Genomic DNA, 23,494 nt, shown 5'->3' with positions numbered 1-23,494 from the left:
TATACTATAAGGCCATAGTCATCAAAGCAGTATGGTATTGGTATAAAAACAGGCATACAGACCAATGGAACAGAACAGAGAACCCAGAAATAAAGCCAAATACTGATAGTCAAATGACCTTTGACAAAGCAAACAAAAACATAAAGTGATGAAAGGACACCCTATTAAACAAATGGTGTTGGTATAATTGGCAAGCCACATGTAGAAGAATGAAACTGGATCCTCACCTCTCACCTTATACAAAAATCATCTCAAGATGGATCAAAGACTTCAGTCTAAGACCTGAAACCATAAAAATTCTAGAAGATAACACTGGCTTAGGCAAAGACTTCTCATGACCAAGAACCCAAAAGCAAATGCAACAAAAACAAAGATAAATAGATGGAACTTCAACTAAAAAGCTTCTGCACAGCAAAAGAAATAATCAGCAGAGTAAACAGACAACCCACAGAGTGGGAGAAAATCTTCACAATCTATACATCCAACAGAGGACTAATATCCAGAATCTACAAGGAACTCAAACAAATCAGCAAGAAAAAAACAAACAATCCCAACAAAAAGTGGGCTAAGGACATGAATAGACAGTTCTCAAAAGAAGACATACAAATGGCTAACAAAAACATGAAAAAAATGCTCAACATCACTAATTATCAGGGAAATGCAAATCAAAACCATAATGCGATACCACCTTACTCCTGCAAGAATGGTCATAACCAAAAAAATAAAAAATAAAAAACAAAAAACTGTAGATGTTGGCATGGATGTGGTGAAAAGGGAACACTTTTACACTTTGGAGGGAATCTAAATTAATACAACCACTATGAAAAACAGTGTGGAGATTCCTTAAAGAACTAAAAGTAGTTCTACCATTTGATCCAGCAGCCCCACTCCTGGGTATCTACCGAGAGGAAAAGAAGTCATTATATAAAAAATGTACTTGCACACGCATGTTTATAGCAGCACATTTGCAATTGAAAAAATATGGAACCAGCCCAAATGTCCATCAATCAACGAGTAGATAAAGAAAATGTGGTATATATACATACCACAGAATACTGCTTAGTCATACAAAGGAACAAAATAATGGCATTTGAAGCAACCTGGATGGAATTGGAGACCATTATTCTAAGTGAAATAACTCAGGAATAGAAAACCAAACATCTGTGTTCTAATAAGTGGGAGCTAAGCTATGAGGACGCAAAGGCATAAGAATAATACAATGGACTTTGGGGACTCAGCGGAAAGCGTGTAGGGGGGTGAGGGATAAAAGACTACACACTGGGCACAGTGTACACTGCTCAGGTGGTGGGTGAACCAAAATCCCAGAAATCACCACCAAAGAACTTATTCACATAGCCAGGTGTGGTGGCTCACACCTGTAATCCCAGCACTTTGGGAGGCCAAGGCAGGCAGATGACTTGAGCTCAGGAGTTCAAGACAAGCCTGGCCAACGTTGCGAAAACCCATCTCTACTAAAAATTTAAAAATTAGCTGGGTGTAGGCGTGTTCCTGAAGTCACAGCTACTCGGGAGGCTGAGACAGGAGAATTGCTTGAACCCAGGAAGCGGAGTTTGCGGTGAGCCGAGATCACACTGCTGCACTCCAGCCTGGGCAACACAGCAAGACTCTGGACTCTGTCCAAAACAAAACAAAACAAAACAAAACACAACATGAACTTTTTCATGTAACCAGACACCACCGGTTCCCCAAAAACCTATTGAAATAAAACAACAAAAAAGAAATGTCCATTCAAGTCCTTTGCCCACTTTCAAATTAGTTTTTGTTATTGAGTTATAGTTCTGAACATTCTGGCTATTAATTCTTTATTAGGTATAAATTTACTAATATTTTCTCCCTTTCCATGGGTTGCTTTTCATTCTGTTTATAGTGTCCTTCGATACACAGAAGTTTTTAATTTTGATGAAGTCCAATTTATCTATTTTTCCTTTTGTTGCTTGTGCTTTTGGTGTCTCATCCAAGAAATCACTGTTAAATCCAATGTCATGAGGCTTTTTGTCTATGTTTTCTTCTAAGAGTTTTATAGCTTTATTTCTTATGTTTAAGTTGGTGATTCATTTTGAGTGAATATAATGTAAGGTAAAGGTCCAACTTCCTTCTTTTGCATGTGGATATCCAGTAGGAGCTTACATTTTTATGTGGATGTCTATTGAGCCAGTGTTAGCATTTTATCACATAATGGGACCCCCTCCTTTGCCTTTCTCGTTATAAATGGCCAACAACGACCCCAGCAATGACTCATACCAGTACTTGGAAGACTTGAGCTGTAACCAGTACCTGAGCTCATGTCTTGTGGAGGTTTAAGCCAGCACTAACAAGTTGGCAGTGTCTTGTTGTTTATAATAATATGGCAAAAGGTATCATTATTGGAATTGCCACAGTGGGTTCACGATTCAGACTTTTGGATGTGTTCATGCAGTCAAAATTTCTGAGACAGATGACCCTAATATTGAACTCAGTTCTAAGGTTCTTCATTCAGACAAGAATGACTATGTTTGCTACAGGAAAACTCAGTAGGAAAGCTGACTTGCATATTCAGCTCAGAAATGCAAAGGAAAATGAAAAAGGAAAAAAAGAATGCATATTCATGAAAAATTAAAAATATTTATATTTTTGGAAGTATTGCCAGTTTAAGAAGCTTTGCCAGCCCATGGAGAAAAATCCCCAAAAGGAACAATTATGAGGTAACTTTTATATGAAATGCTGCTCTTACGTTCTTAATGCTTGTAACGGCATATCTGTGTAGGTTTTTTCACTTATTTTTGTGACTAAATTGGGTATTTTGGTGGTATATAATGGATTTCCAGGAAAAAACCCCAAATCTATGACACCGCATCTATACCATGCATTGGACGACTATCATTCACTTAATTTCCTAAATTGAGGGTCATATATATTTCAGTAATTTTTTTCTATGTATTTCCTGTATAGTTGAGATCATACTGTATACATATGTTTTCACTTTCCTTTTTCTCTTACCGTGTCTTAAACGTTTTCTGATGCCATTGAAACTCTGCAAACATCCCTGCTAATGGCAGCCCAGCATTTCATGATACTGATGCACCATGGTACTATGTGCAGCGTTCGTAACTCGATAGTTTTCCAGTGCTTGTCTATTTCTCTTTTCAGCCCCATGGCACAGGGACCAATTATCATTAGGATCCTATTATCTTTACCACAAAGCACAGCAACCTTAGAAAGCCTTGATTCGGTTTTGTTTTTGCCCAACCCTTCCAAATGCATTGCCAAGTCACTCGTGTTTGGGTCCCATCAGGATACCGATTATGTCCACACCCAGACTGCGAGGTGTATGTTGCTAATACATATATTTGTCTGCTGTAAAGTTCTAGATAGAGGGAGAAACAATGATTTGTCCCCCTTTCCCTTCAGTTCCTCCTTGCCTGGAATGATCTCCGTTTGCTTAGCACTGTCTCTGAATCCTCTCTCTTTAATTTTCAGTTTACTCTTCTAGCCTCACCAGCTCCGTGAAGTTTTTTTCAACCACTCTCGCCCACATTAATATCTCCCTCCGGGGAACCGTCTGCACCTTCACTTTAGTACTTTATTGACAATCATATTGTATTATTCTTTGTTTCTTTTACTGTAGATTATAAGTGCATGAAGAGCAGAAATGCTTTTAGAAATCTTTTCCTTTCCTATGGGGCAAAGCACAGAAAGGTGACATCTGATAAATTCTGGCTGAATGGAGCAGAGTTGAAGTGCAAACGAATGTACTGACTAAAAGGCTAAAGTGAGATTTTCCTTTTTGAATAACAACAATACAATATTTGGCATATGTCCAATATCCAAAGTAAGAATTTAAACTATGTCATTTTATCATCATCTGAACTGGATATTAGTAAAAAACAAATTGCTACTTACTCAGAATTCGTGCAAACCCAAAGTCACAAATCTTGATTATTCCTTGCTTAGTTATTAGAATATTTTCAGGTTTCATATCTCAGTGCATATACTGTAAGATCATTATTTGATTATTTTTCTGAACCATCAAAATGACAAACAATAAACATTAACTACTAGTTTAAATAATAGATACACAGCCTATGAGATAAAACCAAATGTGGGCTTCCTTCTTTTCTACAAGAACTTAAATTGGCAATTTTTCACTTGTAACTCTTGTCATACCAAAATTAAAAATTTTATTAAAATATTGTTTTATTATTGAAAAAATTATAATTGTATATGAAAACTGTCTTTTTTTGTTTTTTAAAGAAGGGATTATCAGACTGGGTGTGTGGCTCATGTCCATAATCCCAGCACTTTGTGTGGCTGAGGCGGAAGGATAACTTGAAGCCAGGAGTTTGAGACCACTCTGGGCAATGCAGTGGGACCCTGTCTCTACAAAAAAGTTAAAAAATTAGCCAGGCGTAGTGGCATGCACTTGTGGTCCTAGCTACTCAGGAGGCTGAGGCTGAAGGATCATTTGAGCCTTGAAGGCTGAGGCTGCAGTGAGCTATGATCACACTGCACAGAGCGTGAGCAACTGAGCTAGACTCTGTCTCAAAAACAAAAAATAAAAATAAAAATAAAAAATTAAATTCAAGAAGAGAGTATCATACAATTATTTCTTTCACTTTTTGCTGGGCCCTATTTAAACTGCAAGAGGTAAAACTGTAAATGATATTAGACTCAGAGTACCTCTAATAACTGCTGCCACCCAAGAGTCACAATTCAGGTTGAAAAACTTGCAGATTTGAGAAATTAGAAAAACATTTAAATGACAACAAAAAGCAAAATTCACTTAGAATGACCATATTATTTATGATCCAAAACAGGAGACTTCTAAGTGTGAAAGAGGGGACTATTAATAATCATGTCAGGACAACAGGCACATACCAGGACTGCCCTGGGCGAGCTGGGGCGCACAGTCAGTCCCCTACTTAGCAGAGATTCCGAAGCATTCCGCGCCAGGGGATGGAGATCACTTCCACCTCCTCACCACGGAGCTAGCCTGGAACGATCAGCAACACTCCTGAGATGGCCCACAATACTGTCAGAATCCATACTGGGAAAGTGGGACGCGAGGCACGCTGACCTCAAAACAGCTTTTTTTTTTTTTTTTTTTCTGGGACGGAGTCTTGCTGTGTCGCCCAGGCTAGAGCTCAGTGGCGCGATCTCGGCTCACTGCAACCTCCGCCTCCCGGGTTCAAGCGATTCTCCTGTCTCAGCCTCCCAAGTGGCTGGGACTACGGGTGTGTCCCGAGTAGCTAGGATTACAGGCGCTCACCACCATGCCCGGCTAATTTTGTGTTTTTAGTACAGACTGGTTTCACCATGTTGTTGTCCAGGCTGGTCTTGAATTACTGAGCTCAAGTGATCCGCCCACCTCGGTCTCCCAAAGTGCTGGGATTACAGGCGTGAGCCACCGCGCCTGGACCCCGCTGTTCTTTCGTATGCAGCGGCCTTACAATTTGCTGCCTCACCATAATGACCCTGAATGAAGCAGATGCTCCTCGCTGGACAGGAGCGGCCCGGCTAGGGGCCTGGGTGAGGGCAGGCTGAGTAAGCCCGCGCGCACATGGGCATTCCAGAAATGGGTTTCTATGTTGCAGAGGTGCTGTAAGAAAACAGCTCAGACCTTACCCTTCAGAACTTTCCAGTTTACCCACGCTCCCAAAAAACAAAATGGATGAAAATAATGTCGATCTCCACAACTGGGCCCTCACAGGAAACTCTGTACTTTTCAAAGCACTTTCAATTCAAAGCATGAATTATTTCATCCTTGCAACAATCCTGTGATTGCAAGTGGCCACTGACAGAGTCCATGAATTAAGTGTCACAATAATCAACTCCTTCTGCCTCCTTTTCTACTATGCTGTCAGGCCCTTTAAGCATTTTTGTCAAACTGACAATTCTGAAATGATTGTCTTTGGTTCTCTAATAGCTATCTAGGAAGAGAAAAAGAGCTGAGCCCTAAACTCATTTTAGTTTGCAGAAATGACACTGGTAACAGCAGCTTGTTCCTACTTAGTCTCAATTACTGTCAACTGCTTCATAATTTGTATGAAGAGCAGTTAGAAGAAACTTTTTTAGGTCTCTTAAAAGTACTAAGGCCTTAGACAGTAATTAAAAAAAATACATAGGCCGGGCATGGTCGCTGATACCTGTAATCCTTGCGCTTTGGGAGGCCAAGGTGGGCGGATCGCTTGAGCCCAGGAGTTTGATACCAGCCTGGGCCCAATGGTGAAACTCAGTCTCTACAAAAAATACAAAAATTAGCCAGGTGTGTGGCGTGTGCCTTTAGTCCCAGCTACACAAGACGCTGAGATGGGAGGATGGCTTGTGCCCAGGAGGTGGAGGTTGCAGTGAGCCAAGATAGCACCACCGCACTCTAGCCTGCGTGACAGAGTGAGACCCTGTCTCAAAAATAAATAAATAAATAAATAAATAAATAAATAAATAAATAAAATTGTTGGAATATAAATTAACAGTTTTGATATTCTACCTTTTAAGCAACACACTTAAGAAATTTAGACTAACACTCTGAGTCAGTAACACTCATAGCTGGTGATTACATTAGAACAGGTTATGTCCTTTAAATGAGTTTGCATCAAGTTCTAGAATTTCTAGACTATGTGTGTAGCATTGCCAAGTAAATGGCTTTACATCGATATCTGTCCATTGGCATATATATATGTTTTCTGCATCTAATCCATGTGAAATTTATAGCACTTATTTTTCAACCAAATATACAAAAGGCAATGAAATATTGATATTCCAAAGAAACAGGAAAATTTATTTTATAGGAGCCGGTAAGAGAAGTTATTGATAAAGAGTGAGAGGATACTGAAGAAATTTAAAAGGGAGTAAAAATAATTGGAACCTGGCTGGGTGCAAGCTCATGCCTGTAACCCCAGCACTTTGGGAGGCTGAGGCAGGCAGATCACCTGAGGTCAGGAGTTCAAGACCAGCCTGGCCAACATGGTGAAACACTGTATATACTAAACATACAAAAATTAGCCAGGCGTGGTTGTGGGTGCCTGTAATCCCAGCTACTCGGGGGGCTGATGCAGGAGAATCACTTGAACCTGGGAGGCAGAGGTTGCAGTGAGCTATAGTTGTGCCACTGGACCCCAGCCTGGGTGACAGAGCAAGACTCTGTCTCAAAATAAATAAATAAATAAAAATTTTAAAAAAATTAAAAAATAAATAATTGGAACCATAAGAAACAGGGCGTGGGGGGAAGAAGATGCTTAGACGTACAACATTCACCTACTCCACTGCAAAGCCACACTCAGTGCAAACTCTCTGCAATGCCTCCTGCAATCAGCTTATTTTCCCTCAAAGAACAAGAAACATGCAAGTCTCTGTTAAAAAAATAATTTTAATAAGTTGAGTTTTATACACAGCTTTTTTTTTTTTTTTTGAGACAGAGTCTCTCTTTGTTGCCCAGGCTGGAGTGCAGTGGTGCGATCTCGGCTCACTGCAACCTCTGTCTCCTAGGTTCAAGTGATTCTCCTGCCTCAGCCTCCCGAGTTGCTGGGATTACAGGTGCTCACCACCACGCCTGGCTAATTTTTTGTATTTGTTAGTAGAAATGGGATTTCGCCATGTTGGCCAGGCTGGTCTTGAACTCCTGACCTCAGGTGATCCACCTGCCTCGGCTTCCCAAAGTGCTGGGATTACAGGCATGAGCCACCACGCTTGGCCTTGCACACAGCTTTTAGCAAACAATGCTCAGGTTGAGTTGTTGTGGCTGATAGGCAATCTTTTTTTTTTTTGGCTCACAAGCCAGCCTAAAGAGATATCCATGGTATTTCAAAACTGACTTTTAATTTTAAAATCACCTCTGCAAACTTGCACACCAGAAATTGCTTCTTAAATAGCCTGATGAAAACAATAAATAGTTTTTTTAATCTGAGAAATTTATTCTCTTGGAGCCTTAGGCATGGATGCTCACACAGCGAGGAGAGAGAAAAGCGACCCCCTCCTCAACAACCGAAACATGAGTATCAACAAGATGCTGATGGAGGTTGCAGCCTGACCCACTCCTATCTCAGAAGTCATTTTTGCCAGCTGGGCATGGTGGCTCATGCCTGTAATCCTAGTTCTTTGGGAGGCCAAGGTGGGGGAATCGCTTGAGGTCAGGGGTTTGAGACCACCCTGGGCAACACAATGAGACTATCTCTACAAAAAAAAAAAAAAATCATTTTTTTTTTAAATTAGCCATGCATGATAGCATGTGCCATAGTCCCAGTTCCTTGGGAGGCTAAAGTGGAAGGATTGTTTGAGCGTGGGAAGCTGAGGTTGCAGTGAGCCATGAAGGCGCCACTGCATTCTAGCCTGGGAAACAGAGCAAGAACCTGTCTCAGGAAGAAAAAAAAACAAAAAAAGAAGAAGCCAATTTTGCCATTTTGAGATGAAGCCCCTGTTCTCTAATCAATACAGCAAATATATAAAAATCCCTGGGTTCATTATGGCATTAAATGGATCACTTTGGTTACCTCACTCTAGTGATATTATAGGGTAAAACAGAACCAAATGAGTAGGTATTTTCTTAAGTCCTGCACTTCTCCAAATTTAATGTGCACATGAATCACCTGGAGCTCTGGTTAAAATGCAGACTCTGGTTCAGCAGGTCTGTACTGGGCCTCAGTTTCAGCAGTTCTAACAAGCTCGCAGGCGATCTCTATGAACCATAGTTGGAGTAGCAAGGCCTGAATCCCTTGGTACTTTAACCTTCAGTGTCCTGCTTAGCATCTCGACTCTGGAGATGATAAGGCGCACATGGTCTCTACAGGTTGAAAGCTGTGAGTCGTCAGCAACACCACTAGGTCAGATTGCCTTTTCTATTCTTTGAGACTATCATGGAAGTTCCTTTAAAAATAAGGAGAGTATAAAGGTTTTAGTTGTATTATTGTGACAGCTTTACATATGGCTTAGATTTTTTTCTTTGCAAGCATTTTAATTATGGATAAATAAAAAGACAGATACACAAAGGCTTACCATAAGAAAATAAGAAGTAATTTCCATCTTGGAGGAGGAAAGTTAGTCTGAAAAATTATCTTTTTTTGAGACAGAGTCTTGCTCTGTCGCCCAGACTGGAGTACAGCGGCCCGATCCTAGCTCATTGTAACCTCTGCCTCTCGAGTTCAAGTGATTCTCCCACCTCAGCCTCCTGAGTAGTAGCTGGGATTACAGGCATGCATTACCATGCCCAGCTAATTTTTGTAGTTTTAGTAGAGACAGGGTTTCACCATGTTGGCCAGGCTGGTCTTGAACTCCTCACCTCAGGTAATCTGCCCACCTTAACCTCCCAAAGTCCTGGGATTACAGGCGTGAGCCATCATGCCTGGCCTGAAAAATTACCTATTTTTAATAAAGGCCATATATTATCAATCAGAACTTTTCAGTGTTTTAAAGCTTAGGGTATAGAATGTGTTGTTCCAAGCACAGAAATGATGGCAGCTGCGTTGGTCTACAATAATGTTTGGGTCCACTGGAAATAGTCACGATCAGTTAGGCAGTTTGGGTTGACTGACTGATTGACTCATCCAACCATCCATCCATTCATCCATCCAGTTATTCAATAAATATTTATTGATCACCCTTTATATAAAAATATCCAATTTAGGTATTAAAGAGATACAAAGGTAAAGCAGCCACAGACATTGCATTCAAGCTTATAACCAAGTACCCAGGAAAGTGTCTGGTTATATAGGGATAAAGTATAAACACTTGTGGTAAGTGGTATTTTTAGAAATCATTTTAACTACCCATAAAACTCCTGTAGCAACTTTGATACCTCCTATAGCATGGTGGAAAGCAACAGAGATAAGGATTCCATTTGGCATCATCTTTATTAAGTATCAGAAAGCATAATTTGCATCATGAAAAATAGGTTTACGTAGTTTGTGAAAAATATCCCTCTACATTAATAGAAAATAAAAGCTTTTGATTTAACCTAATAAAAACTTCACTGATTTTCCTAAAACTAAAGAAAGCTTCCCCTCCATACTGAAATGTATTCTCATGATCTTATACTTTCTTTTTCAGCAATCCTAGACTGCTATGATAGACATTCTGCTGGCATCAAAACTGACCATATGGTACTCTGTATCATTGCCTCAGCACTGTCTCTGTCTAGGCACCAACTCAAAAGGGCTAGATACATTTTTTAAAAGCTATCATTGGCTGAGTGCAGTGGTTCACACCTGTAATCCTGGCACTTTGGGCAGCCAAGGCAGGAGTTTGAGGCCAGCCTGGGCAAGATAGTGAGACCCCCATCTCTACAAAAACAAAAATTGGCTGGGTGTAGCGGCATATGCCTGTAGTCCCAGCTACTCAGGGAGGCTGAAGTGGGAGAATCACTTGAGCCCAGGAGTTTGAGGCTCAAGTGCGCTATGATCACGCCACTGCACTCCAGCCTGGGCAACAGAGCGAGACTGTCCCAAAAATATAATGATATATAGCAAAGGTACCAGGAGCCAACTTGAAGAAGCTCATGTTGGCCTAAGATGGGAAAATCTGAGCATCGGAGAGACCAATAACAGCAAAGAATTGAAAACACCGCAATACAAAATTTGTGTTTATAATGGTGCTCCAGCCACCTCTCCCCAAAACTTGTCATTGTTGCTAAGATGTCATCTCATCACCCTGAGTGTTGATAAAAGTAACCAGAGTCCATGAGGGTGAGTTCTTTTCTATACAATTCCAATTATTAAATGCAGAAGGAATAATAGAATTAGAAAATTACTGTCATGAAATACTAGATACAGGCAATAATCATCACTGGATGCTAAAACCATCAGGGAAACAATGTTGACAGGGAAAATGATAACAGAGGGGACCAAACGAATACCTCTTGAGCCCACTCATCAATTTTAACATTATCGAAAGTGGGACAAGTGGATGCTATACACCTCATGATGGGGATGCGATAGGAAGTGTACAGCACCACATAGGAGGCATTCTTATGTAAAAAAAGCTGAACCTGAATACGATCAAGCCTCCAGATATAAACTTCAATTTACACGAAATACAAGTGAAAGAACAAGTTAAATTACATACAGGAAACAGCCAAAATTATTTCTCTAACATAGTCGTATTCAAAGTGTGGTTCTTTAACCAGCAGTTTCAGTAGCATCTGGGAAAATATGAGAAATGCACATTCTAGGGGCCCTACCCCAGACGACTGAATCAGAAACTCTGGGGGCGGGGCCCAGGAAGCTGTGTTTTAACAAGCCCTCCTTGTGATTCTGATGCATGCTCAAGCTTGAGAACCACGGCTATAAAAAATTAATGAAAAAAAATTTTTTTTGAGACAGAGTCTCACTCTGTCGCCCAGGCTGGAGTGCAGTGGCACGATCTCGGCTCACTGCAAGCTCCGCCTCCTGGGTTCACGCCATTCTCCTGCCTCAGCCTCCCGAGTAGCTGGGACTACAAGCACCCGCCACCATGCCCGGCCAATTTTTTGCATTTTTAGTAGAGACGGGGTTTCACCGTGTTGGCCAGGATGGTCTCGATCTGCTGGGATTACAGGCATGAGCCACCATACCGGCCCTGAAAAATTATTCCAGCCCAATTTAAAAATAGTTTCAGGGGTCACTGGCACTATGGCAAAAGGAATCATTACATTTATTCAAATTTTTAATTCATAAGGAATTAGCAATTTGATTCTTACAGAAATTGGAAAGAGCCATGAATAATGTATCACTTTTTTCTCATATTTTGAACTTTCTTTTGTTATTCCCTTTTCTTCTTTTTTGCAGAGACAGGGTCTTGCTATGTTGCCCAAGCCTGTCTCAAACTCTGGGGCTCACGTGATCCTCCCACCTCAGCCTCCCAAGGTGCTGGGATTACTGGCTGAACTTCCTTTTGTTTTGCTTCTTTGGTTCTTACTTTCCCTTTGTCTTCAGCTCTCCAAACAAAACCCTAAGCTATTTAGAAGAAAAGAGTCATCATGAAGAAATGAATAAATACATTAGAAAATGTTACTTACATTATGTATATGACAGAAATTAAGACCTTGAAGTGTTTGCCATAATACACTTTTGATCACAGCATCAGCAACTCTGAGGGAAAAAATAAAAAAGGAAATGAAAACTCATAGGATAGAGATCCAGAAGCAAGGGCTGGGAATAGAAGTGGAGTGGTGAGGGACTGTCCTGTTCAAGGAACACCATGCAGAAGGGTCCTAAAAAAATATTTTAGTGAAAATTGGGCTTTACTATCTTTTTATTATGGTTATGTAATTTCCTTTTGTAATTTGAATTTTTTCATCCATAAAATGATGCATGCTTATGAAGATTCAAAAAATATAGAAAAGTAAAGGAATAAAAAAAAGAAAAGTAAAGGAATAAAAAAAAGAAAAGGAAAGGAATAAAAAAAAGAAAAGTAAAGGAATAAAATGTGTTGGGTCAAATCTTGCTACCCCAAAATAACTGCTATAACTTCTGGTGGCTGTCTCTTCAGGCATCTCTGTTCCTCTCTCTCCCTGTCTCTCTCTGTACTTTTTTTTTTTTTTTTTTTTTTTTTTTTGAGACAGGGTCTGGCTCTGTCACCCAGGCTGGAGTGCAGCGGCACGATCTCAGCTCACTGCAGCTTCCTCCTCCCAGGTTCAAGAGATTTGATTCTCCTGCCTCAGCTTCCCAAGCAGCTGGGATTACAGGCACGTGCCACGATACCCGGCTAATTTTTGTATTTTTAATAGAGACGGAGTTTCACCATGTTGGCCAGGCTGGTCTTGAACTCCTGACCTCAGATGATCCACCCACCTTGCCCGCCTAAAGTGCTTGGATTACAGGTGTGAGCCACCATGCCCGGCCAGTATTTGCTTTTTAACTTTAATTTTAAATTAAGCACATTTGTAAGGTTCAAATTTTAAACATATAAAAATACATATATGAAGTCTCTCTGACACCTGCCTAGCCACCCATTTATTTTCTTCAATTTCACCCCTGACCACTTTGAGAATTTTATGCATAGAGGTACAAATACCAACATGTACACATACATTTTGGTGGCTCCAGAGGAGATCATTATATGGATGCATCATAATTTACTCAGCCTCCATTGATGAGCAGTTAAGTTCGGCCAATTTTTGTTTCTAGAAACTCTTCAGCAAGTATCTATAATCATCCATCTTATGATATTTATGCAATTACCTTCTTAAGGTAAGTTCTAGAAGTGGGATTTCTGAGACCAATGGTAGGCACCCATTACATTTTGATCCTGCAGGGACGAAATTCAGGTAGACCTGAGACTTGGTTTTGCAGGAAAAAGGTATACTTGGAAGATGGCTCTTCAATTCATCCAATTCATGTTGGTGGTAGACACTCAAGTTATTTTGTAATAGTTACTTGTCCCTGGTAAGCAGATAGCCCAAAAGGAGGCCAGGGAGAATAAGGATCCCATAAGAATGAGAGGGTATAAGCTTCTTGTCCCTGGCAGACTCATCCCTCTGTATAGAAAATACTGGGAAGTATCATGGGCAGGTGTATTTTCCACTGGGGACTGGGGGTCTGGGAAACTTACTCTGTTTGGGAGTATTCTACTTTATGTAACCATCTCCATGAATTATAGCAATTACATTCTCTGTAACTTTTCTGTTGGTAGCTTTCCATCACTCACATCACTGTCCCATGATGATGCCTTCACATTTACACACTGCCAAACTACCCTTTCTGAGGAAGGTTATACCCATTTTCACTCCCACCAAACATCTGTGCATCAAAGTCCCTGTCTCCTCATTGTCTTGCCAACATTTGATTTTGCCAGTGTTATGTTTGCCAATCTGTGGTTAAAATAAAAAGATGTTTCATTGTAGTTTTTGTTTGTATTTCACTAAATTTTAGTGATTATTATTTTTCACACCCTTATTGGATACTACATTTCTTCCTTTGTGTAATTCCATTTTATGCCTTTATTGCTTTTTAAATTGGTCTGTTCACTGTTTTATTACTGATTTACAAAGACTCAATGTATATCATGGTCTGTTACATATGCTGCAAATATTTTTCTCAGTGTTGTCTTTCAGCCCTGTTGATGGAGATGCGGCTGTTGTTTGTATATTTTTCAAAAATCTGAAACATAAGGGTTTCTTTTACTAAATGTCAACTGTAAGGATTTTCTTAATTTAAAAAAATTATATTATGTAATACCCCAAACATATCCATCACTCAGATTTAATATTTTATCATATTTGGATATTTAAATCATATATTTAGATCACTTTTTAAAAATTGAACATGCGCAGATGTAGCTGACTTTACAGAACGGTGGGAAGGCCTAGGCATAACTCAGTTATGACACTAGCTACAAGATACCACCATGTGAGTCTGAAGTATATGCAGAGAAACAGCAAGCAATGTACACGGTATTTTCCTCAGAGCAGTTTCCTGATCTTGTACCACAATTATGGTGGCACGCCCTTGACATCAGTGCCCCAGTGGCAACCCTTGACCCCAGTTCTCCTAATTATTAATATTGCGAATGTACCTAATTCTCATGATTAAACCCCTTTCGACTTGAAGTGTCTATTTCCAGCATTGAATACTGATATAACTGTATTCTTCTCCCCACTTCACCTAGAGCCAAACCTGAAACAACATTTCGTACACTTTTAAAATATGAGGCAGGAAGAATGGTATAGCCATGTTGAGCACTGTGAGACAGGTTGCTTGAGTTCAAATCCCAGATATGCTGCTTCCTACTTTATAATCTTGAACATGTTATTTAAGCTCTCTGCGCCTTCAATTTTCCTCATGTGTAATACTAGAATAATATCTCATAAGTTTATTGAGTAATCTATCCCCTCAATGTCTGGTTTTAACACCCACATGGGTTCTGGAGATACAGGTCTGAGATCAGATAAGGCCAGTCGATGGGATTGAGACCCCTGTACAAAGATGGAAGAGGTGCAGAATAGCAAGAGGCCCTGAGGAGAGAAAGAACTGGGAGTGTGGGGAAAACAGTATGAGGCCAGGGTGGCTGACACTTGAGTGAAGAAGCCGGGAAGGTGGGCAGAAACCAGTCCATGGAGGGCCTCAGAGATGTAGATCTCGATAAGAAATTTGGATTTTATGCTAAATTCAAAACCATTGAAAGAAATCAAGCAAGGAAGTGACATAATATGGAGAATGGATTTCTGGCAGGCAACATACATACAGAGAGAGAAATTAGGAGGCTAATTCAATAACCCAAGTGAGATTTGGACACTTAGATTATGGTGGCAGCAGTGAGAGGAAGGGAAATGGATTTCAGTCCTTGGGAGGGACTAGCGAGGGCGGAGCACATGCTCCTACTGACGTGGGAACAGACTGACGCTGGTCTGGTCAGGATCTAAGAGCCTACAGGTGCAGGAGAGTAAGTATTGGAATTGGGAAACAAGGTAGGGGCTAGGATTCAGAAACTGCAAAGCCCCAATTACTAGCCTCAATAACACGGAATGGAGAATGAAGTAATTTCACAGGAAAGTAATTTCATAGGATGTTAAAGATGCCTTTAACATGAAAGAGGACATTTAAAGGCATCTCACAGGAAGTGTCACATTCGGTTCAGTTAGCTTCCAAGAAGGCAGATTCCGTCAGGGGCAAAACAACACCACTGATCATGCAAAGAGAAGATAGCCATCAAAGAGAACCACAAACCAACACCACACATCGTGCAAAGAGAAGATAACCATCAAAGAGAATACACAGCTACGCAGCGCCCAGTCCAGAAAGATAGATTGCTGCAGCACCGTTCAGCCACAGGCAGCATTTTTCAAAGCATCTTGGAGCAAAACGAACCTCTGGTGAAATCAAAAGATGCTCAATGTTTAAATATTGTATTTTGGGTGAGTGCAAAACCAAATATTCGGTTGGTACAAAAGTAACTGAGGTTCTTGCCACTGAAAGTAATACTAAAAGTCATAATGAAGGCCTTAAAGCAAACATGAGACATCACAGTTCAAGTCTGAATGGGTTGACAAGAAAGGGTAACATGATGGGAGAATTCAGACTGAACTGCTCAGAATATGCTCTTTGAACCACTCAGAGGAAGACCTGATGCTGACATCAGAAGTCATTACCTGGAAGTTTGTTATAAAAACTTAATAGGGGAAGCTTGATTTCATTATTATTACCCAAGAGGAATTCAGTCCTTCTCAGTAAATCTTTACTATCCTAGGATAAAATCCAGCCTTGTTACTATGGCCTATATTTTACTTCCATTTCCCTTCCCAACTTTATATCCTATCACATCCCTAAAGTCACTCCATCCCAGCCCATTATTTTCTGCTATTCTCTGGACATGCCAGGCCTATTTTATTTTTATTTATTTATTTATTTTTTTTTTGAGACAGAGTTTTGCTCTTGTTGCCCAGGCTGGAGTGCAATGGCATAATCTCCGCTCACTGCAACCTCTGCCTCCTGGGTTCACGCGATTCTCCTGCCTCAGCCTCCTGAGTAGCTGGGATTACAGGCATGTGCCATCACACCCGGCTAATTTTGTATTTTTAGTAGAGATGGGGTTTCTTCATGTTGGTCAGGCTGGTCTTGAACTCCTGACTTCAGGTGATCTGTCTGCCTCGGCCTCCCAAAGTTTTGGGATTACAGACGTGAGCCATTGCGCCTGGCCCCCAAGGCTTATTTATACCTTCAATCAGGCTGTTAATAACATTTTACTTCTATTTCTATGTTTAATTCTATTTCTACTTCTATTAACAGTTTATTGTTCCTTCTACTTCCTTTTAGTTATGAGTAATTTTCTGTGTTAACTTTACTAGGTTAAGGGATGCCCAGATAGCTGGTAAAACATTATTTCTGCCAGGTGCAGTGGCTCATGCCTGTAATCCCAGCCCTTCGGGAGGCTGAGGCAGGAGGATTGCTTGAGCCCAGGAGTTTGAGACCAGCCTGGGCCACACAGTAAGACCCCACCTCTACTCAAAGTTTAAAAATTAGCCAGACATAACAGTGAGTGTCTGTGGTCCCAGCTGCTTAGGAGATTCAGGCAGGATTTGCTTGAGTTTGGGAGTTTGAGGCTGCAGTGAGCCATGTTCAGGCCACTGCAGAGAGTGAGACAAGTGAATGAGACCTTCTCTCAAAAAACAAAAAAAACCCAAAACATCATTTGTGGGTGTGTGTCTGTGAGGGTGTTTCTGGAAGGGATTCACATTTGAATCGGTAGACTGAGTAAAGAAGACCCACCCACAATGGTGAGGGCAGGCAGGCAGGCATCATCAGACCCATAGAGGGCCTGGATACAACAAAAAGGTAGAGGAAGGGATGCTTCTCTCTCCTTGAGCTGGGACGTCCATCTTCTCCTGCCCTTGGATGTGGAAGCTCCTGGCTCTCAGGCCTTTGGACTTTGAAGCTCTCTGTCCTCTCAGGCCTTAGAACTTGGCCTGAATTAGACCTTTGGCTTTCCTGGTTCTCTGGCTTGCAGATGGCAGATTGTGGAACTTCTCTCCCTCCATAATCACACGAGTCAATACCCATAATAAATCTCCCGTTATCAATACCTCTATGTATCCCAGTGGTTTTGTTTCTCTCAAGAACTTTGACTAATACACCTCCTGGGCATTCTGTAACTCCACGCTGTGCTTTATTTCTCTTCAAAGACTCATAACTCTTCTTTATTGTTGGAGTACATCAGAATGTAAATTGCACAAGGGCAAGGACTTTCTCTTGTCCATTATTATAGCCCCAGCACCTAGAACAGGACCTGGTACCTGATAGGAGCTCAATTAACCTTATCTCTCTGGCACTCCCAGAAATTTTATAAACTAAAACCCCGTGACAAATCTCTTTCTCTTTAAACTAGCTAGAGTGGATTCTGTGGTTGAATCCTGACCAATTCAGGACACGATACAAGAAGTGGATGTGGGAAACAATCCAAGGCTGTGAGAATCTAGGATTGGGTATCTGATGTACTGGGGACTGAAGGGCAGCATCTAATTACCATTAATGGCTGGGATACTGGCAGATGGCCACTCAGTAATGAAACAGGTATTTATTTATTTATTTTTTTGAGACAGACTCTCGCTCTGTCACTCAGGCTGGAGTGCAATGGCGTGATCTTGGCTCACTGCAACCTCTGCATCCTGGGTTCAAGCAATTCTTCTGCCCCAGCATCCTGAGTAGGTGGGACTACAGGTACCTGCCACCACACTTGGCTAATTTTTTGTATTTTAGTAGAAATGGGATTTCACCCTGTTGCCCAGAGTGGTCTTGAACTCGTGACCTCAAAAAATCTGCCTGCCTTGGCCTCCCAGAGTGCTGGGATTACAGGTACGAGCCACTGTGCTTGGCCTGAAAAGGGAATTTAAATAATCACCTGTGGCCATCTGGAATAAAATGCCTATTCAAGGCAAGGCTTTGGTGAACTAAGTGTGATAGAACAATATGGGGAACATAAGTAGTAACAGATATGTGAGGTGGTCTGGCTGCTTCTAATTTCACTGGAGAAATTAAAGAAAAAAAAGCACAGTTTCAGAGCTTTAATATCTTGGTTCAAGGCACAGTTAGGACATCAGGCATTTTGATATTTACCATAAAAGAACCCCTTACTTCTTGTTTCTGTAGGACCCACTTCACAGATCCACTGGGACCTCTATGAGATTACTAAAAAACTGACACAGACAATAACCCTGCAGGATGCTCAATGACAACAAAGACTGAATTTATGTGAGGATAATTAGTTTCCCAGTTAATGAGATGAGAAGGAGAAATAGTCCAGGAATTGGAATGTGACATTTGAAAGTATTCATGTAACTAAGAGCACCCTAACTTCCTCCCAAACTTCTCTTCTCATAGGAAGTAGCCCCCAAACTTGTACAAGGAGGCTGGTTCTGCCTTGCTGCAGACTCTCAGATCTCACCTGAGGCAGGTGCGTTGTGTGGCGATGCCCGCTCTCTTCAAGCCTCCTCTCCCCACCTCCCCTCAAGGTCTCCAAACCTTAACTAAAGTCAGATCCCAGCATGACCCAGGGGGCCTATAACAAAGTGAAACAGAGGAAGAGGAGATTTACATAGCAAAAAGAACTACAAAATTTTGCTGATTTATAACGGGGAATGTATGAAGAAATGGATTTCACGGGTGTTGGACCAGAGGGGAAGAAATATGACTTTAGATTGGTCTGATTACAACAATATGGGCACAACTTATTCGAGATTCTGTTTTTTTTTTTTTTTCTTTTTTTTGAGATGGAGTTTCGCTCTGTTGCCCAGGCTGGAGTGAAGTGGCGTCGTCTCGGCTCACTGCAACTTCTGCCTCCCAGGTTCAAGCAATTCTGTCTCAGCCTCCCGAGTAGCTGGGATTACAGGCACCTGCCACTATGCCTGGCTAATTTTTTTTGTATTTTTAGTAGAGATAGGGTTCCACCATGTTGGCCAGGATGGTCTCGAACTCCTGACCTCAGGTGATCTGCCCTCCTCAGCCTCCCAAAGTGCTGAGATTACAGGCATGAGCCACTGTGCCTGGCCCAAGTCTTCTTTATGCTGTAATTTAGTCGTTGGGTCCCTTCATTATCTCACCACCCCATGGCTCAATCCACATTCACTACATTGATGATCTTTTTTTTTTTTTTTTGAGACGGAGTCTTGCTCTGTCGCCCAGGCTGGAGTGCAGTGGTGAAATCTCGGCTCACTGCAAGCCCCGCCTCCCGGGTTCACGCCATTCTCCTGCCTCAGCCTCCTAAGTAGCTGGGACTACAGGCGCCCGGCACCACGACCGGCTAATTTTTTTGTATTTTTTAGAAGATATGGGGTTTCACTGTGTTAGCCAGGATGCTCTCTATCTCCTGACCTCGTGATCCACCCACCTCGGCCTCCCAAAGTGCTGGGATTACAGGAGTGAGCCACCACGCCCAGCCACATTGATGATCTTATGCCAACTCCTACGTAGGCCAAACTCCTACGTGTTTCCTCTAATAAACAATAGTCCAAAAGGCTTGGTATGTATACTAGCTGGTTGTTATGTCTGTTTGCTATTCACTGGACTTAGGCCTTTAAAAATACTCTCTTCCCTGTTATTTAAGTAGATTTTAGGAAGGGAGTACAAGTAGAAGACTTCTGTCTTCCAAAAAAAAAAAAAAAAAGAGAGAGAGAGAGAGAAGGAAATGACCAGTACACCTAAGAAAACATGCTTATCCTTCCCTATTAATCAAGGAAATTCAAAACTTTTTAGCAAGGTACCATTTCTCATCTGTTAAATTTGGCAAAGATTTTTCAAAAAAGAAATGGGGTCTCACTCTGTTACCCAGGTTAGAGTGCAGTGGCATGATCACTACAGCCTCCACCTCTTGAGCTCAAGTGATCCTCCCACCTCAGCCTCCCAACTAGCTGGGACAACAGTCTAGGTTAATTTTTGTAGTTTTTGTAGAGATGGGTTTCACCATCTTGGCCAGGCTGGTCTTGAACTCCTGAGCTCACCTGATCCACTTGCCTCAGCCTCCCAAAGGGCTGGGATTACAGGCATGAGCCACTACACCCAGCCTCCTTCTCTTTTTTAATGATTTGCTTTCCGTGTTCACTGGAAGGTAAGGTGAGGCTCCTTTTCTGTGTGTGCTTTGTTCAATGCTGTAGACTTAGCACTGGCTGGGTGCATAGCCTACATTTATGAAATTTTTTTGAATAAACATATTAATTGGATGTTAACCTTTTAAAAAATGTTATTTGTAAAATCTGCATAGGTAGATATAAAATTTATTCATTCTGGCAAATAGTTTACCCAATATCTCATTTCTATTTTAGTTTTGTTTATGGTACTTTTTTGTCAAAGGGAGTCTCTCAAACTAATGTGATTTAATATTTGACAGTTAAAAGTCCCTTTTTTCTTGATTTAGTCTTTTTCAAATTTCAAAAAAAACCCTGTTGGTATTCTGATTAGAATTTTGTTTAATAAATAGATAAAATGTAGAGGCAATATTTTTATAATCATGAACATTTCCATTTAGAAACATATTCATTTAAATAAAATCCTTACATACCTCAGTTTTGTAGTTGTCTTCATGCAGAGTCAGAACAACTCTTTATCTTTATTCCTAAACTTTTGTTGTTGTTAATATTTGAATGGGATCCTTCTCCACTAATTTTTGTTTTTTTTTTTTCTTGAGACAGAGTCTCGCTCTGTCACCAAGGCTGGAGTGCAGTGGCGTGATCTCGGCTCACTGCATCCTCCGCCTCCTGGGTTCAAGCAATCATCATGCCTCAGCCTCCCGAGTATCTGGGACTACAGGCACCCACGACCACACCCGGGTAATTTTTATATTTTTAGTAGAGTCAGGGGTTCACCATGTTGGCCAGGCTTGTCTCGAACATGTGAGTTCAAGTGATCCACCTGCCTCGGCCTCCCAAAGGCATGCCTTGGCCATCCCAAAGGCATGAGACACTGCACCCAGCCATTCTCTGTTAGATTTTCTAAAGTGCTGTTTGATACAAATGCTGTTAATTTTTGCATGTGGAATTTGTAGTGTTATAGGGGTCACTGTACTGAATTCTATTGGTTTTAATAACTCTTTAGGTGGTTGTCTTAGATTTTGTAGATCAGTAATATCTTGCAAATAATGACAATTTTATTTCATTTCCAAAAGCTATGTTTTATTTGTTTTTCTTATTACATTACATTGGCTAGAGTTCTCAGAACAATGTTACATTATAGTGGTGACAGCTGACATCCTTGTCTTGTTTCCTCACTTTAATGAAAATTCTTTTAGTTTTACCATTGAGTATAAAATTGGCAGTTGATTTGAAGAGGGATGTGTGTGCCAACACTTTGGGAGGCCAAGGCAGGTGGATCATGAGGTCAGGAGTTCAAGACCAGCCTGGCCAAGATGGTGAAACCCCGTCTCTTCTAAAAATACAAAAATTAGCCGGGCATGGTGGCGTGTGCCTGTAATCCCAGCTACTCGGGAGGCAGAGGCGAGAACTGCTTGAACCCAGGAGGTGGAGGTTGCAGTGAGCTGAGATCGTGCCACTGCACTCCAGTCTGGGCAACAGAGTAAGACTCCATCTCAAAAAAAAAAAAAAAAAAACCTATTCTTTTAATCCTAGATGCTAGGGATTAAAAAAAAAAAAAACCATCAGGAAAGGATGTTGAATTTATCGACATTTCAAATTTTCAAATTTATCAATCATACGTATTTTTTATCTTATTAGTGAACTATATGAATAGTTTTCCTAGAGGCTGGGCGCGGTGGCTCACGCTTGTAATCCCAGCATTTGGGAGGCTGAGGCGGGCGGATCACGAGGTCAGGAGATCGAGACCACGGTGAAACCCCGTCTCTACTAAAAATACAAAAAAAAAATTAGCCGGGCGTGGTGGCGGGAGCCTGTAGTCCCAGCTACTCGGAGAGGTTGAGGCAGGAGAATGGCGTGAACCTGGGAGGCGGAGCTTGCAGTGAGCCCCGACCGCGTCACTGCACTCCAGCCTGGGCGACAGAGCAAGACTCCGCCTCAAAAAAAAAAAAAAAAAATGAATAGGTTTCCTAGTATCAAACCATGGTTCATTCCTTGAACTCGGATAATCCAATATATAATTTAGCCTCAAATTCATTTTGATTTTATATCTGCTGTAGGTTTTTCTCCTAATTATAATGCCTATAGGTAAATCATTGTTTGCCTTTTGAAGATATCCTGAGACTGAATGGGGTAGCCAGATGCATTGTGCTAGAAAGGGGAATTGTGGCTGGGATTTGAAATTTGCCACGGTTAATTCCACAGAAAATGAAACAGAGAACCAGCTGTACAGAATTTCAGTTTCCAGATTACTTACCTGTTTGGGTTTCTTTCCAGCTCGTTTAAAAGTGTATGATCACAATATTCAAACACTAAATATATTTTCTTTTTTCTTCTAAATACCTCAGTGAGGTTTACAAGATTTGGATGTTTTAGTTGCTGTGAAAGAATTGAAATGCAAAGTTAAGTGGTCTGTTACTAGTAAGAGCTTCTCCCCAGACCCCTTAAAGAAACTTAGAGTTGGAAGAAATTTAAGATTCATCCAATGTACCTATAATAAGTTGTAACAAAATTGCTTGAATCTCTCTGGTGATAGCAAGTAAAGTATGTAACTTAAAATACTGCACTAAAACAAAAAACACTTTATGTATTTTATGGAAATTCTATATATACAAGTCATAAAATAACCTGAGTAGAAAATTGAGGAAATGAAATTATTGAGTAAGGACTATAAAAATAATCAATATCCACTCAGCTTACATATTGCCATGGATTTTATGGATTTAAATCCAGTCTGGATTCTGGTGTTGGCTCCCAGTAATACTCGTTCCTAACCATCAAATCGGAATAAACTGTCTATTCTAGAAGTCCCCACAATTAGTCTGTGTTTTAAATTTACTTATTTTCAGCATTGTTCTTTGATTCTGTTGTTCTCTCTTATGCACAGATATTTTGTGTGTTAAATTCTATTCCCAAACTGAAGCATTTCACAAGACAGACTCTGTTTAATATTGTAAACCCAAGGAAAAATGCTGATTAGGTAGGACAGACCATCACTACAGCGATTAAATAATTTTA

At 40.8% G+C, this 23,494-nt stretch overlaps 1 protein-coding gene across 1 annotated transcript in view; it reads right to left on the bottom strand.

The window, feature by feature from the left end:
* CDKL4 (cyclin dependent kinase like 4) overlaps nucleotides 1-23,494 on the bottom strand; it is a 70,774-nt gene that overhangs the window by 26,310 nt on the left and 20,970 nt on the right. Inside the window, 3 exon segments of the mRNA XM_063618127.1 lie at nucleotides 3,901-3,991; nucleotides 11,981-12,053; nucleotides 22,734-22,855. Coding sequence (XP_063474197.1) covers nucleotides 3,901-3,991; nucleotides 11,981-12,053; nucleotides 22,734-22,855 — 286 coding nt within the window.

This window comes from Symphalangus syndactylus, chromosome 14 (assembly GCF_028878055.3).
Source record: "Symphalangus syndactylus isolate Jambi chromosome 14, NHGRI_mSymSyn1-v2.1_pri, whole genome shotgun sequence".
Taxonomy (NCBI): Eukaryota; Metazoa; Chordata; class Mammalia; order Primates; family Hylobatidae; genus Symphalangus; species Symphalangus syndactylus.
The sequence above is the reverse complement of the archived record's forward strand: the minus strand, read 5'-3'. Positions and strand labels throughout refer to the sequence as shown.